At 35.9% G+C, this 15,853-nt stretch overlaps 2 protein-coding genes across 4 annotated transcripts in view; one reads left to right on the top strand and one right to left on the bottom strand.

Annotated features, from left to right (window-relative positions):
* The window catches only part of LOC149691758 (B9 domain-containing protein 2-like), a 52,059-nt gene that overhangs the window by 27,845 nt on the left and 8,361 nt on the right, over positions 1 to 15,853 (bottom strand). The gene's annotated exons all lie outside the window — the stretch shown is intronic.
* The window catches only part of LOC149691759 (uncharacterized), a 40,931-nt gene that overhangs the window by 17,901 nt on the left and 7,177 nt on the right, over positions 1 to 15,853 (top strand). The window contains exons 2-3 of the mRNA XM_089869190.1: positions 4,899 to 4,953; positions 15,335 to 15,644. Of these exons, the coding sequence (XP_089725316.1) occupies positions 4,899 to 4,953; positions 15,335 to 15,644 (365 nt within the window). The remainder of the gene's footprint in view (positions 1 to 4,898; positions 4,954 to 15,334; positions 15,645 to 15,853) is intronic.

Genomic DNA, 15,853 nt, shown 5'->3' with positions numbered 1-15,853 from the left:
GATAAAAGCCTAACCCTAAAATTTAAATCTAAAAGCTCTAGAAGTAGACAGACGACATATGGGCAGCCGAATTTGGCTTTTATTACCTTAGTACCAGGAGGTAAATTTCTTGGTAGCAATAGCATTAATTTCCTAAACCATTTATGAAACTATATATTCATCAAAATGTCACTTGAAATCAAGATCCTTTAACCCATCTTCTTCAACGTCCATTGAACGTCAGTGACCTTGCTAAGCCTAATTGAAGTACAACACTCGGTTAATTAGTTTTGCAGTACTTCCATCTAGGTCCTATTTAGTCTGCATTACTAAGCCTTTGACAGTGCCAAAAACGGCATCGCTTTAAGTCGAATCTATGACCTACGTAACTCACTTCATGACAAGCTCCAGTTTCTAAGTTACCAGTGACAAACTTATGGTAGGAACATATCTTATGAATTTATGCTATGACCAAAACATATACTTGTCCAAAGTATAAAGCAAATCACAAATACAAATTATACAAAATAGAAAACACGTCCACCCATTTTTATAACACCTACTGGAATTTACTTTTAAGACTATTATGTTCAAACCTTTTAAAGATAAACAAGGTAGCCAATTGAGGAAAGGGAAATGGTTTATATAAAATTAAATCTTAAAATTATCTAAACACAGTCCCACTTTCTAACGATTAAAACTTGATTTTTACGGATTTTCCCAGTCCACTATGACATCGTTTAACTAAAGAAAAAAAAGAATCCTAAATAAATTTAAAGAAATTCTTCAAAAATCTACTATTTATCAAAACAGGAAACATTTTTCTCCTCCGATTTCGGTGCTTACTAGTTTTTCAGTTAAAAAAAAAAAAAAACTACGAAACCAATTTGAAAGCGAGAAGTCAGGCGAGAGAAGGTATAGAAAGAATTTACAGTTAAATTATCTCCATAAATCTGGGAAAAAGAAATTATGATTATAGCGTAAAACAAGTTGGGAAAACCAAAATATTACCTCTCCGAGTCAAGAGGTCTACTACTACAAACTTATTTACCTAGATATGGAATTATTTCACTTTTTTGAAGTAAAAATTTACGAAATATTGAAGCAGTATTCCAAACATAGCGAATGTACAGTAAAGCAGACGACATTTTACATCCAAATCTTGGACACATGGGAATCAGTCAATGGGGAAAAGAACAGGAAATGAAGTCTACGCTTCAGCTGTTTACCGTATATTCTGATAGCTACATTCACAACTAGTTTGCAGTGTAAACACTATCGTCTCGTCTCACCTCAACAATATTCTTAGTTTGCCAACATGAATGTTAACGTTAAATAACACCAAAGCTAAATTGTAGCTAGACGCACTAATAGTCAATGCGCACCATAAATGGAATAATAAGTCTGTACCTACTACCCGTTTACCATAAGCCCTTTTACTAATCTAATTGCCACCATCTTTTCTTCTATTATAAAATCCTAACCTGATTATTTAAGAGTGTATTTAACTTTCGGCTCACTCTGAACCGTTAATGTCTCTTCATTTCAGACACGAAAATCAAAGCCAAAAGTTTACTTCACCTCAGGCCTCAATTATTTACCCTTTGTTTCACTAATCCTATTGCGGATAATGCGCGCTTGTTATACCCGCCGGAGTCTAGGTCTTAGTTTTCTTCATGTAATCACTAAACCAAGGATTATTCTATATACAGATGTAGTATAGCTTAAGTAATATATAAACAGCCATTTCAAATAACAATATTAAAAAAAATCTTTGGAATATCAAAATGAAACAGAGCTTTAAAGCTACAAAAGTACTAAATGCATCATAATTACGAAAAATACTTCCACATATTCACTTTATATTATGGAAAAAGGGAATATTAAGGTTCTGTAGGATTTCTTTACACATCAAAACAAGGCTAACTGCTAACGCGACGCACTAGTGTAACAATGGACGGACACACACAGACAAAAACATAAGCTGCTTTTTAACTCTTTCCGTATTAATTTTGAGTTGAGAAACAAGATTATCTTAAATATTAAAATAAATATAATTAATATTAAATATTTTCTTCGTCAGTTGTTTGCCTTATTGAGCGTTACATCGTTTTGATAAAGAACAATTAAACATTCTTGAGAGACCTGACTAATATTGGCGTTTGAAATGAAGCATACGCCCGTTGCGTCGCCTTACTCAAATAGGTAGTATATAAGGGTTTCGAATCGCAGCTATGAATAAGAACATCGCAATTGCGTGAACCTTGGCGGAAGACCCCGTCAATGGAAGGCTAGACGTTTCTCGTAACCCTAGCCGATCGCCGCGTATGTCTTAACCTTGAGGATGATGGTGGTGTTAGAAGCCAGGTGTGCAGACTGGTGTCCATGTGGGATGGACAGAGAATAGAAGATGGTGGTGTTTAGAAGCCAGTAAGTACAGACTGGTGTCCATGTGGAATGGACAAAGTCGAGAAGGTGGTGGTGTTTAGAAGCCAGTAAGTACAGACTGGTGTCCATGTGGAATGGGCGAAAGACTAGAAGATGGTGGTGTTTAGAAGCCAATAGGTTCAGACTAGTGTCCATGTGGGGCGGACAAATGAACAGAGTTGTTAAACAGGCAATGGAGTAATAGTCTGTAAGTCGAATACAATTTCCGGGACTGTAAATGCGGTCTGGAAATTGAATACACGTTTGCTCCGATTTGCAAACTGCGAACGCGGTCACGTGGGTGTAACAACGGACAGACAGACACACAGACAGACACACAGACAGACACACAGACACACAGACACGTCGAAATTAGAACCTCTCCGTGACATACGTCACTCGGAGAGGTAAAAAAACAATATTTAGCAGCATGCAGGAATGAAGCTCCGCTTTATACGGTTTTAGAGAGCCAGCAGCAGGTTAGTCACCTCTTTATGAACAAGATTTTCTTTCTAAATCCGTACTAAAAGCCCCCTTAAAAGGAACTTGGAACTATAGCCGAGTTAATCATTTAAACCCATCTTCGTACAACCAAGAAGTGATATCTAGTTTTATCTAATAACAGCGTGTTCCAAAAAGGATATAAAGATGCGAAGTACAGTGGGTTCTATTGGCGATTTTGAATAACTTTATGATCACTTTAGTGTTTTACGGATGACCCCTTAAATGTAAGCGCAGACCAGGAGGTCAGAGGCACGTCACCAAGGAGAAACGTGGTGGAAAGAAACTAATACACAGTTTTCAGACTAAGAGGATTATACCATTTACAAAAGGAGGCCAGGGTTCAGGACGTTCAGGTATTACACAAGGAGAATTGACTCTTTGGAGGAATCAATAGCCAGGTCTCCTTGTGTAAATGGTAAGAATCCTCATAGTCTGAAAACTATGTATTAGTTTGTTCTATTCCGAAAACTAAAAAACTTCAGGTAATTGGGGCTGCAAATTTTGCGACAAACAAGGACTAAGTGTACACAGTCCCACGCCATAGTACGGAGTCTTTGGATGTTGACGTCACATGGTGCCTGTGACGTATCACCAATTAAGTTTTACCCATCCTCCGCTGCCTTCTTTGGAGTCCGTTTAAAAATTAATAACACGGCCCTCCTAAATTGAATCGAAAGGTTTCCCTAATTTAATAGAAGCAAAATATGCAAATGAGTTAAAGTCGAATAGATAAATATAATGATGATCGGTTAGAACTTAGATCCCCAACAACTGATAATAATAAAAAGTCTCGAAACGCAACGCGGTGAAGGCTTCCCTAAATTTAAACCTTACTGTATCTTAAGATAGCGATCTATTATATTGGCATCTATTGTTATAGTCTTAGTTAGTCTATAGCCAATGACTGCCTTCCTTTCATTGTGAAGAATTAGCGATGGAGTTGCGCTTTGTTTTTGGTATGACTAATATTATTAGACCATTACATAGCCAGCCATATTTGTTACGGTTTATACGCGCGGACTAAGCAACAGGTAGCTAGATCTATTTTTAATAATGCATTTGCTTATGTTATTAAATATTATAGAGTAGAGTTTGTTATCATGGGAACCATAACAAAATACCACTCCACAAATTATTATTATTATATGTATTCTGACAAAAGCATTGTTATTTATATCATTAATGCGTTTGAATTGGTTCCTTCTGTAAGCCTATAGTCTATCAGCAATTAAGGGAGATTAATTTTGAGTCGAAAATGTAACTTATTATAATAAATGAAAGGCATTTAAAAAATTAAATGCATAAGGTTTTGAAAATAAAAAGAAATCATTCTAGCCTGATATCACCAAATTTTTTGTCATTAGTTCATATATCAATAAGTTTGTCACTGATTACAAACTGGAGCTTGTCATGAAGTGACGTAGGTCATAGATTTGAGGTAAAGCGACGCCTGGTGAGGCGCTGTCAAAGGCTTAGTAAGTTCAGACTAAATAGGAAGATTAACTACAAAACTAACTAACAGAGTGTAGTCACTCAATTTTCGCTTCTCGTTCTACTAGAACTATCTCGAGCTGTAAGTCTCTCAGCAGCATTACGAAGAATAGGTAGTGTCATACTTATCAAGGAACATATCTTATAAACTTATGATATAACCAATGATAAGATAAGCAGCTGCAGGTTGATTTTTAAATAAATTAAGGATATGAACTCATTACCTTAAAGAGAAAAAGGTTATTTAACCCTTTTAAGCATCCTGGCGCTGGTTCAACTTCAAACCTCGTGGTGGTGGTTTATATAAGGGGCAATGGATGCATGCATTTATCTACCCAGCCACAAATGGGTAGGGTTACAATCTTAAGATCTATTCTTTCTTTAGTCGATCCCAAGTCCTTTAATCAAATTTTGGGATCTTAAATGGGAGACCATTAATAACGAAAGTGTTATCTCTCTTCAACCATCTAATTTTTTTTAATTCGTTTATTTTTCAGTGTTACGGTCAACAGCAAGAACAGCAGAACGACAACAGCGACTTCGCACCTTCTGGTAAGACAGAAACGCCCTTCTCATTCCTTTCAAACTAATTAGAACTTATATTTAATTTTTTTATTCTTTTTTTTTTCAAACCTAGTTTCTCAGTCCCCATTTTATAATAATTAATGCCCAGGAATTTTGCATGGATATGTTTAGGACAAGGAATACATACAGTTAATTAGAATCATTGTGCCTCCATATATCTTATGTTAATTTTAATTGCTACGCGGGTTTTGTGGGACTTACAATCCGTCACGTCTCATAATTCTGATAGCGTCTTTCTAACTCTGTAATTTCATTGGTTGATAGCCACTCGAGGTAAAATTCGTCATACATAAAGATTAGTCCATCTCTTCCAATTATATCCGATCAGATACGTTGAGTGAAAATGGATGTAGTACAATTATTCTTAGCAGCTGTATGTATTCTAGTCATTATATAATACAGGGTGTTTCAGATAGATCTGCCAGAAATGTTCTTTTTGCGATTTTGAGTTTAAAATGTAACTTTTGCCACAAGGGTTTTCAACTTATGATTGAAGTATTTTACTTATGAGCCCTTAATTAAATTAGAAATAATTGACTTTCAGTAAATTTCTTAATTAAATTTAAGGGGGTCATCAATAAAGCACTCCCAATCATAACATACAAACGGTGTTCCTTAGGGTCAAAATAACATAAATTCGACTTGAAATCGCCCAAAGAACACTGTAGCAGACCTTAATTCAGAAACACCCTGTATATAAGCCCATAAAATTCATGACCGGCTTGTATCTCTCTAAAAATAAAAAAGACAAGAGAAAAACATACATACACCTCAGGGGTGCAAAACCACACCTTATGGGTGCGAAATGACGGGAAAATTACTTATTATTATCATAAAACAAAAACCCCTCAGAGAAGAAAGAAAAGAATATCCTACCTAGTTTGTTAAATTCTCTTTTGGCACATCACTCTTTCTTCATGAAGTTAAAACAAGGGCCAAAATAATTCAGGGAGGGACGAAAATAGGTCAAGACTAAAATAAAAGAACGGACTTTTCATTCTTTTTATTTCAAGAACAAATCTGATTATAATCCTAAGGCACCCACGTCAAACTAACCTAACAGGTTTCTTACTTTCAAACGCGTACAAACCGATACTTAACCACATACTTTCGAATTAGTATGGTATAAATGAAAAACCATACCTCTATAAACTATAAAGCACCTTTACGTAGGTTACTAATTAAGTTTTTCAAAGATAATACCATACCAATTAAATCTCAGATTAAATTCATTGTTTTAACTTTGTAAGAAAATAAAAAAGAGTAGATATTTAAGTTTTAAATTGTTACAGCGCTAATTAATTAATTAATTTCATTTTTATGAATGGCCAATTAAAATAGTTAGCTATAATAGATTAGCCAGAAGGCAAGCGAGCACGATGGATCCGAGTCTTAATTAAACTTAATTTAATTGGGGGGGGGAAATACCTAATTATGCAGCTAATTAATCAAGTATATTTGTCCTTCCACCTGTACTGATTCGGCCAATAGAATTTAACAGCAGGTTAAGTGGAAGAAATATGCAATTACACTGAATCATAGACCACTATAGCGCGAGCAGCTTGCGTCGTCGAGCGCGTGATCAGGTGGGCTACGATTGAATAGAACATTTTTAAACGTCGGTGATAAAAAAGAGAGTGGTGTGTTCAGTTGACCACCTTTTTTAAGACTTGGAACCATAGCCCACTCGATAACGCGATCAAGACGCAAACGAACAGCGCAGCGTCCGCGAGCGCGGATCGAGTGGGCTATTCTTGGAGCAATGATGGGTATGTGCATTTACAACAAAGACGTTATGGCTTCAAAACAATACGGGCCATCCAAATTTAGTGCAGGACTGGTAACTTTGAAGCTACTATCTATTGTCTTTGTTGTCCACATACCGTTCCGTTTTAACCCTAAATCAAGCCGAAGCAGACTATACTTCACCTCTTCCCCCTCTTTTTAAAAAAGGGTTGGTTATTTAACTGCATTGCCTTCCTTGTTATTGGTTTTATTTACAACACGTTTCGCGGTAAGTTTCTTGAACTAAAAACCAATTTCCTTCGACCAAACACGCACGCTCTTTGACATAACCACGTGCTGGTGCTACTACCCATATTAGGACCACTATGGCGAATTTATAATTGATAGGCTAATTTTTGTTAAGAATTTTTTTTTAAATCAAATAATAATTCAAGCTGATAATCTACGGGAGAATACTGGCTAGACAGGTATTTACGTATTTTTAGCGGAGGTAAAAGTTGCTTTTTCTCAATGACCCATTTAAATAAAGTATATACTCTCCAGTTTCATCTACACTTGAACACGCAAATATTTCGGCTTTTCATAAAAAGACTTATTAGCTAAATACCGGTAGCCAACCTTAATTAGTTTCAAAGAAACATTAAAGCTCGACAACTGTGTTCACCGTCGTTAATTTATGCAAGAATTTTGACAATTACATCATTGTTTATAAGATATGTTCCTACCATAAGTATGACACCTATACTTCGTAATGCTAGAGACTTACAGCTCGAGCTAGTTCTAGTAGAACGACAAGCGAGAATTGAAGTACTACACTCGGTGGTTAATTTTGCCGGTCTTCAATCTTCCTATTTACTCTGCATTACTAAGCCTTTGACAGCGCCTCACCAGGCGTCGCTTTACCTCGAATCTATGACCTACCTCATTCACTTCATGACAATCTCCAGTTTTTAGCCAGTGACAAACTTATATGGAACATATCTTATGAACTTATGGTAATATTCATAAGAGTATTAAAACAATCTATCTTGATTTGTATCTAGTAATTAAGAAAGTAATTAGTAGAATGACAATTATATTTTTCACACGAGATCCAAACAAGATTTATCAAATATTTTTTTCCCACCCCCAATGGGTGGTTTGAATTTTTTAAAACATCCAAGAAGGTCCTGACTCCTGATAGTCCGAGACAAAACTGGTAAAAACCAAATGAAGCTAATTTCTAATTTCCCTTTTACCGGTTTGACCCGTTTAACCCCAAAATAATCATTAAAGGTGAAACCAAAAGTTCAACGTCATGTTGAAAAACGAGATATGACGACCTCGAATAAATTTATCTTACGCGAGAGGGGAATTAATAAATGTTGAGTCAATATATGCACTGTCTTCCCGAAACTTAATTGACACGTTTGTCCTACAAGAACCAACCATATTTTTTCCGTATTGTACTAAATTATTTAAAATTAACATTAATTTAAAAGTAATTAACCGGTTTTTTATAAAGCCGCGATGCACGACTTTCCTTTTAATTAAAAGTAGATTTTTTAGAAACGATTTAAAAGCACCCCGAGATATTTTCATCATCCAGTTTATTTATTTATTTGCGATCGTAAATGATCCTTAATTAGTAAAAAGGGTTAATTTTGAAGTTATTTAGAAAACAACCTCAATAACAAATAACAATAATTAGGCTTAAATAAAACTTTTTTCAAAAAGATGGTAAACTTGTTCCTGACAAAGAGGCATAGAAATTCCCCCTTTTTTTAAATCTATATTTAATCTTTAAATTAAATGGGGTTTCTGATTGGTCACTGGTTATTAAAGGGGGAGGGGTGAGAAACGTATTTAAACTTTCTGCTAAAAACTGCTAAGCCTAATTGAAAGATAACTCGAAACTTTGTACTACAAAAGAGCTAAGCCTAATTGAAAGATAATGACTCGATTAGGCCTAACTAATACTAGGGTTACGTTTTAAACATTTCGACCCTAATATCTCGATGTTGAACCGGGAGAAAGGACAGTAAAATTAAATTTAAATCACGAAATTTAAACTTAAAAATCAGTTATCCGTCTATCAAAACAATGAACGTGATATTTTTTTCTGGGTTAGGTTAACCAAAAGGAAAACCAGTAAAAATCTTTGTAGATTAAAAATTTTGAATTAAAATAAGAAAAAAAAATAAAAGAAAAAATGGTCGCCAAGCACGAAGTTGACCTTGATTTAAATACCATTCGTGAAATTATTATTTTTTTTTGTGATACCTTGTGGACACCCTGATAATTTTAAAAGATTTTGAAGCCGCAGTGGCCAAGAGATATTATACAGGGTGTTTCAGAAAGGTCTGTCAGAAATTAAGGGAGATCATATAATTCTTTGAGAAATCAATTTAGAGACTAAAAATGTAATTTCTATAATTTTGATTTTGACCCTATTAAGGGACATCGTTTTCAACTTATGTGTGGATGGAGTATTTTACGGATGACCCCTTAAATTTAATTAAGAAACTGAATACACAATGATTTATAATTCAATAAAGGAATCATCCCTAAAACACTCCAATCATAACTTGAAAACTTGGAGCAAAATGTCATAAAAGTTACATTTTCGACTCAAAATCGCATAGGTCACCAGATATGATTAAAGTGTTTTAGGGATGACCCCTTAAATTTAAGTAAGAAACTGAACAGACAATGATTTCTAATTTAATTAAGGGATCATCCCTAAAACACTCTTCCAATCACAACTTGAAAACGGTGTCCCTTGTGGCAAAATCGGTTATAGAAGTTAAAATATTTTCGACTCAAAATTTATTGATTTCCCATAGCACCATGCATCCCTCTGTACATATTCGGTCCAATAATTACCCTCCCCTTTTTAATACACCCTGTACATCATCATAGAGGCCGAACTTGTTTCTCTACTGTATATGGTTTTGGCTCTTTAACTAGTTTTACGTTTGAAAAGGTAATATATCTGGGTCAAAATTTTTATATAGATATTCAAGGAAAGAGAAAAATGAAAAGTTGCCCGGAAAAAAATAAATAAAAAGAAAATAAAATAAAATTCAAAAAGTTGTGTTTTTGACGTCTGGCAAAAATTATATTTTTCCGAAAGTTATTAAGCGGCGGGTGAAAAAAATCGTGAAAACATCCAAGTAAACATTTGCTTAGTTTCCTTTTTGTTCTTTTGAAAATGGCCAAATTCTTTAGCTTTAGCCCACTTTCAAAAATTGTGAAAAAAAAGCCCCAACTAAGTACTTGAGTTTGTTTAAAGATTTTTACAGGGTTAAGTTTTATGTTCTTTATAAAACGTGATAACATTTTTTTTAGAAATTTAAGGTATTTTTTTACACCATTTTAATGATTTTAAATGAATTGCGGTTTTTGAGACGAACAAATATTCGCCTACTTTCTTACTGAAGACTTCTTAATCAGCTCTTAAAAAGATTTTTCTTAATCAGCTCTTAAAAAGATTTTTCCAATCCGCCACCATCTTGAAAATGGCGGCCACAAATGTTTCAAGACCCGACATAAAAAAATCCATTTTATTTAGTTGTCCGCAAGGTATCTGGGGCAGCTAGCTAGTCCAAAAAGTTACACTAAACATGAAAGAATTATAATTCACTAGCAAGATACGGTTGTATAGAATAAAAAACAACCTGGATAATGATATCAACTGAAATAAAATAATAAAAAAGGTTTACACCTTCTCGATTAAGCCCCTTAATGACAATTTCTTTCTTTTTTGTGTGTGTGTGCGAGCACAAGGGACCAAAAAACAACCTCCCAAGTTTAATGAGCCGCGTGTATTATATCTCTGGCGGTTCACGTAGATACAGAACTTGGTAGTTTTGGTTTTATCAAAAGAAATAAATAAGATTATAAAAAAATAATTGCCAACTACAATGCATTGTGTTTCTCGCTATGATAAACCTTTATCTCTTACAAAGACTTGTAACCGCGTAAACCTCAAGCTCAACCGTAGAGGACAGAGGTGAGATGAAATAGAAATGTTCGTGGACCATATCATAAGTTTATAAGTGATATGTTCCTATCATAAGTATGACACTACCTATACTTCGTAATGCTACTGAGAGACTTACAGCTCGAGCTAGCTCTAGCAGAACGACAAGCGAGAATTGAAGTACTATGCACTCGGTTGGTTAGTTTTGCAGGACTTCCATCTAGGTCCTATTTAGTCTGCATTACTAAGCCTTTGACAGCGCCTCACCAGGCGTCTTCGCTTTACCTCGAATCTATGACCAACTTCAATCACTTCATGACAAGCCCCAGTTTGTAACCAGTGACAAACTTATGTATGGAACATATCTCATGAACTTTTGGTTATAGTTATGGAGATTACCACTCCATCTCATCTCATCTCTCCTCCAACCCTCAAACCTAAACTTTAAAAGCGAGATACAAGAATAATAATAATAATAATAATAATTATAATAATAATAAGAATGAAACTCGTTCAAATATCAAATTGATTTCTACGGAATACGAATCACGAAACGTTTTGAAGTATAGCGTTTAAAAAAATTATGTAAATACCGTGAAGTTACAATTAACAGAGAGAAAAAAATAATAATAATAAAAGTTTACAAGTCTCCACCCTGTTATTAGGGAGAATGGATTGTGTTTTTGTTGTTAAGGTCGTGGGACCGCGAGAAACAATTATTGGGGGAGGGGTTTGAATCAAAGTTTTAGAAATGAACGACCTAGAAAGGTCGAAGAATGATAAACTAATTCTAGAGCCAAGTAAAGGTTGTTTAAATTCCTAGGTGCGTTGATTCAATATTACTTTGATTTTTGATTCGAAGTTAACGTGGGAATGATTCGGTATACGATCATGACAAGTTTTGTAGTTGGAAATTAGAATTATGAGATAATTATCAAGGGTTAACTCCTTGCTATATCGTAATTTAGAACAAATGTATGGGTTTGGTTACAAGTCCATTACTTGAGGTCAATGTATTTCTTATAGAACCAGAGATAAAAGGTGTCATGTAAATAAGTTCGTGTTAATTCATGCTATGGAGAGGACGTTAATGAACATTTTACTTAATTACTCGGGCCTCGATTGTAGAAACCACAAATACTTAGTACCATTGGAAAGGGGAGAAATAGGGCTATAACATACTCAAAGGACTACCCTGTATCTCTTATAGAACCAGAGTTAACAGGTGGAATGTAAATAAACCCATGCTAATCCTAAGGAGAGAACGATTACGAACATTTTCCTTCAGTGTACAGAAACCATCGCGAGTAACTCTCCACTCGATACACCTGCTACCACTATTAATTAGTAATACTTCCTAAAAATACTTGATCTTCAATTCACAAAGTTCAGAGCCAAAAATTTAAAACCTTGAATCCCCCTTATAACTAACTAAAGAAGTATCCGTGAAAAGTTCAATATCGCATCAAGAAGTGATATCTAGTTTATTAGGAAGAAAGTATAAGATACCTAAGTATTCGCGCGCCATAGTCCCAGTCCCCCTTTCAAAATACAAGGGGTGACGTAAAAGGAGGCCGGGCTATTTCGCTACACTCTCCTTAGTCGGAAAATTACTGTAATATTCGTCATTCGCGTCGCCTCGCTGACGTGAGTTTTCAAGAACCAATGAAATGATGGTTGTAATTTAGAGGCGGCGGGGATTAACACCGGACCTATACGTTTGGGATTAACTCCGGACCTACTATACGTTTGGGATTAACTCCGGACCTACTATACGTTTGGGATTAACTCCGGACCTACTATACGTTTGGGATTAACTCCGGACCTACTATACGCTTGGGAATAACTCCGGACCTACTATACGTTCGGGAATAACTCCGGACCTACTATACGTTCGGGATTAACTCCGGACCTACTATACGTTCGGGATTAACTCCGGACCTACTATACGTTCGGGAATAACTCCGGACCTACTATACGTTCGGGAATAACTCCGGACCTACTATACGTTCGGGATTAACTCCGGACCTACTATACGTTTGGGATTAACTCCGGACCTACTATACGTTTGGACTGGAGATAAAGCTGCTGGAAATGTGGCGAATTTACACCTTCTCCCTAATAAACTAGATATCACTTCTTGATCGCATCTATTATATTATTTTAACCAATTTGAATAAAATTAGACTTAAGCCGCGGGCTAGCTTGGTGCTATATGAAATTACCCAACCCGGGGGGGTCAAACACATTACCAGAGAAGTTGAGAACCCTTCAAAGAGAGTGTAGAAAAAAAGATTAAAAAGGTAGCGCGAGATGCGAATAAGAAAAAGATTCAAAAGAAAAGAAAGAAAATGAACTTTCCATCGGTGATGGTGGTTTGTTATGGGCCAAATTTTCGTGCCTCACGCCTGCCGAGTTTGGGGAGCGGCCATTGGCATAGGGGTCAAATTTACCACGTCACGATAAAACTCGCGCGCTCCTTTTACAATTCAGATACTTAGGAATCTATACCAAAAACTTCTGGAACGTTTCCCGGGTTTCCCACCATAATAAACGAATGTAGTAAAAGGTGAAGACCACGCTCGTTAGAAAATAAAAAAATAAAAAACATAATCCCCCCAACCAACCTTTAGGCGTAGTACAATCTCACCATATACGTAATGGCACCCCCTGTTATAATTCAATATCACGTTACAATATCAAAGGCGCGTATCTGCCTGCCATAATACTTAGGTATGCACCTAATTTTCTGTGCACCGCTTTAATGTTACCTTTTCATTTTGTTTTCGAAATGACTTATTTTTTTTCTTTTTGCTTTCCCATGTAATTGTGGGTTATAATAGAGGTACGGCACTTGGGGTTTGTGGTGTCCATAGGAATGCGTAAAGCCAATAGGAATCATTGTGCTACATTCTTTTTCATTCAACGTATCTAGGCGGATTTTGTAGGAGGAGCGAGCTAGACTTATCATTATGTATGACCAAGGATAGATTTAATTTTAGTAGTAGGAATGGAGAACAGAATAATCTGGGTGCGCGTCAAAGTCCCGGACCCCCCTCCTGGGAAGGGGGGTATGAAAGAAGAGGCGGGTCATAGCGACAGAGGTAAATGGGAATTACGTATTTTGCCGTCATCAAAACGTGGTTTAAGTGAGCCAATAAGATAATTTAAACTTTTCGTTACGTGTTGGAGGGAGGGACTCTACACTGGGCTGAAGTAAATACTAACCGTTCTCCATTCCTACTTCTAAAATTAAATCTATCCCTGGTATGACGAATTTTACCCGGCGAATAATGATCTATCTCGATGCCTGTTGCACCTTGCGCGCACCTAAGAACTCGAGTTGGCGGATAGTAAGTTCTTAAACCCGTTATACCCAGAAAACCCGAGCAGAAATTAACATGGGAGATATGGGGGGACACACACACAATGATTCCTGGTAGCTGTATGCATTCCTGGTGTCCGAAGCAAAAAACCTTACTATTACTATATTTTTTGAGCTCACGTGTTACGGGTGAGCTCCACATTTTTCCTTTCTTTCTTTCTTCATTTTAAGTAAAACCCAATGAACATTTGAAAGAATGGTTGTAAAAAAAATATGTATTGGAATTTAGCCTAGATTTTTTTCTGGTACCTTGGTGTATATAGTTAAGTTTCACATCTGTCATTGAAGATAGGTTAAGTTTTTGGTAAAGAAAACCTGGGCGGGTGTACTTGGCATGGCAGGGCGAAGATTTAAGTTGCGTTTGTTTATGAATTTTATGAGGATAATAACTTTAGGAAGACATTAACAATGAAAATTGTTTTAGTTCCGAGATAGAGGGGTTTACATTTTTCCCGAAAACAAAAAGGCCTATAATTTATCTTGAAGATTTTTAACGTATTTTGTTTTTTGAGAACAAAAAATGCACGATTTTTATTAAGTTTGTTAAATAAAAAATACCCCCGAAAGGTATGTTTTGTAAATACATATAGGAATATGTGGATACAAAATGTATATATATTGTGATTTGTGAACTAAATAAGTTAACTTCTTCCGGAGTAAAGGTCAATGAATCTGACCTTAACAACGCCCAGGGTGTTTCTGAAAAAGTCTGTCAGAAATTAAGGGCGATCATGTTCCGTGGGAAATGAATTCTCGAGTCGAAAATGTAACTTCTATCGTCATTTTGTCACAAGGGACACTGTTTTCAAGTTATGTTTTAAGTGTTTTATGGAAGAATGATTGACAATGATTTCTAATTTAATTATGGGGTCATACGTAAATCACTCCAAACATCACTTGAAAACGGTGTCCCTTGTGGTAAAATGGAGATAAGGGACACTGTTTTCAAGTTATGTTTTAAGTGTTTTATGGATGACCCCTTAAATTTAATTATGAAACTGATTTTGACCAATTTAATTAAGGGGTCATCCTTTGTAAGACACCACAAACATCACTTGAAAACGGTGTCCCTTGTGGATGGTAAAATGGAGATAGAAGTTACATTTTCGACTCAAAATCGATTTCCCCAAAGAACATCCCCTTAATTTATGCATACTTACTTATCATAAACACCCTGTATATTCTTTAAAATTATAATAACACTGTTTCGAAATGTATAACTAAACTTTAGGGACCAATTTTTCTATTTTCAGTATCAGCAAGATGCGAACGAGGCGTTATGACCATCTCGGTGACAACTGTCAACCCATTCAACGGAGTTGTCCATGCCAGGGACCATCGTAAAGATTCTTGCTTAGCCAATGGCAACGGCTACAGAAACACAACTTTAAAAATAAACTTGCTGGCTAACAGCGACGATGACAACTATTGCGGTGTCATCGCAGCCAAGGGATCGGACAAAAGGTCCCTAGCCATCGCGGTCAGAGTTCACAAGACTCTAGAATTGTCCGAGGACAAATTTTATCTGGTCAGTTGTGGAAATTCCGGCTTTAGGAATGCCAGGTTAGTAGTTCAATCTCAATTTTTACGAGTAATAGATCCTTTACTGTCTGCAAGACAAGGAGAATCCAAAGACGTTAGATAAGGCCACCAATTCTAGTTAGACGCCACATCTAACGTCTTTGTCAGGGTTAAAACAACCAGAGTTTTCCCCCAAATATTTCCCAGAGTTTTCCAGTTTTTTTCGCCATATATATCCATGAGTTTCCCAG

The sequence above is a fragment of the Phalangium opilio genome, unplaced genomic scaffold (assembly GCF_054372755.1).
Source record: "Phalangium opilio isolate 3A_F unplaced genomic scaffold, DU_Popi_V2 ptg000025l_1, whole genome shotgun sequence".
Lineage (NCBI taxonomy): Eukaryota > Metazoa > Arthropoda > Arachnida > Opiliones > Phalangiidae > Phalangium > Phalangium opilio.
This window is presented reverse-complemented; position numbering and strand designations above follow the sequence as displayed.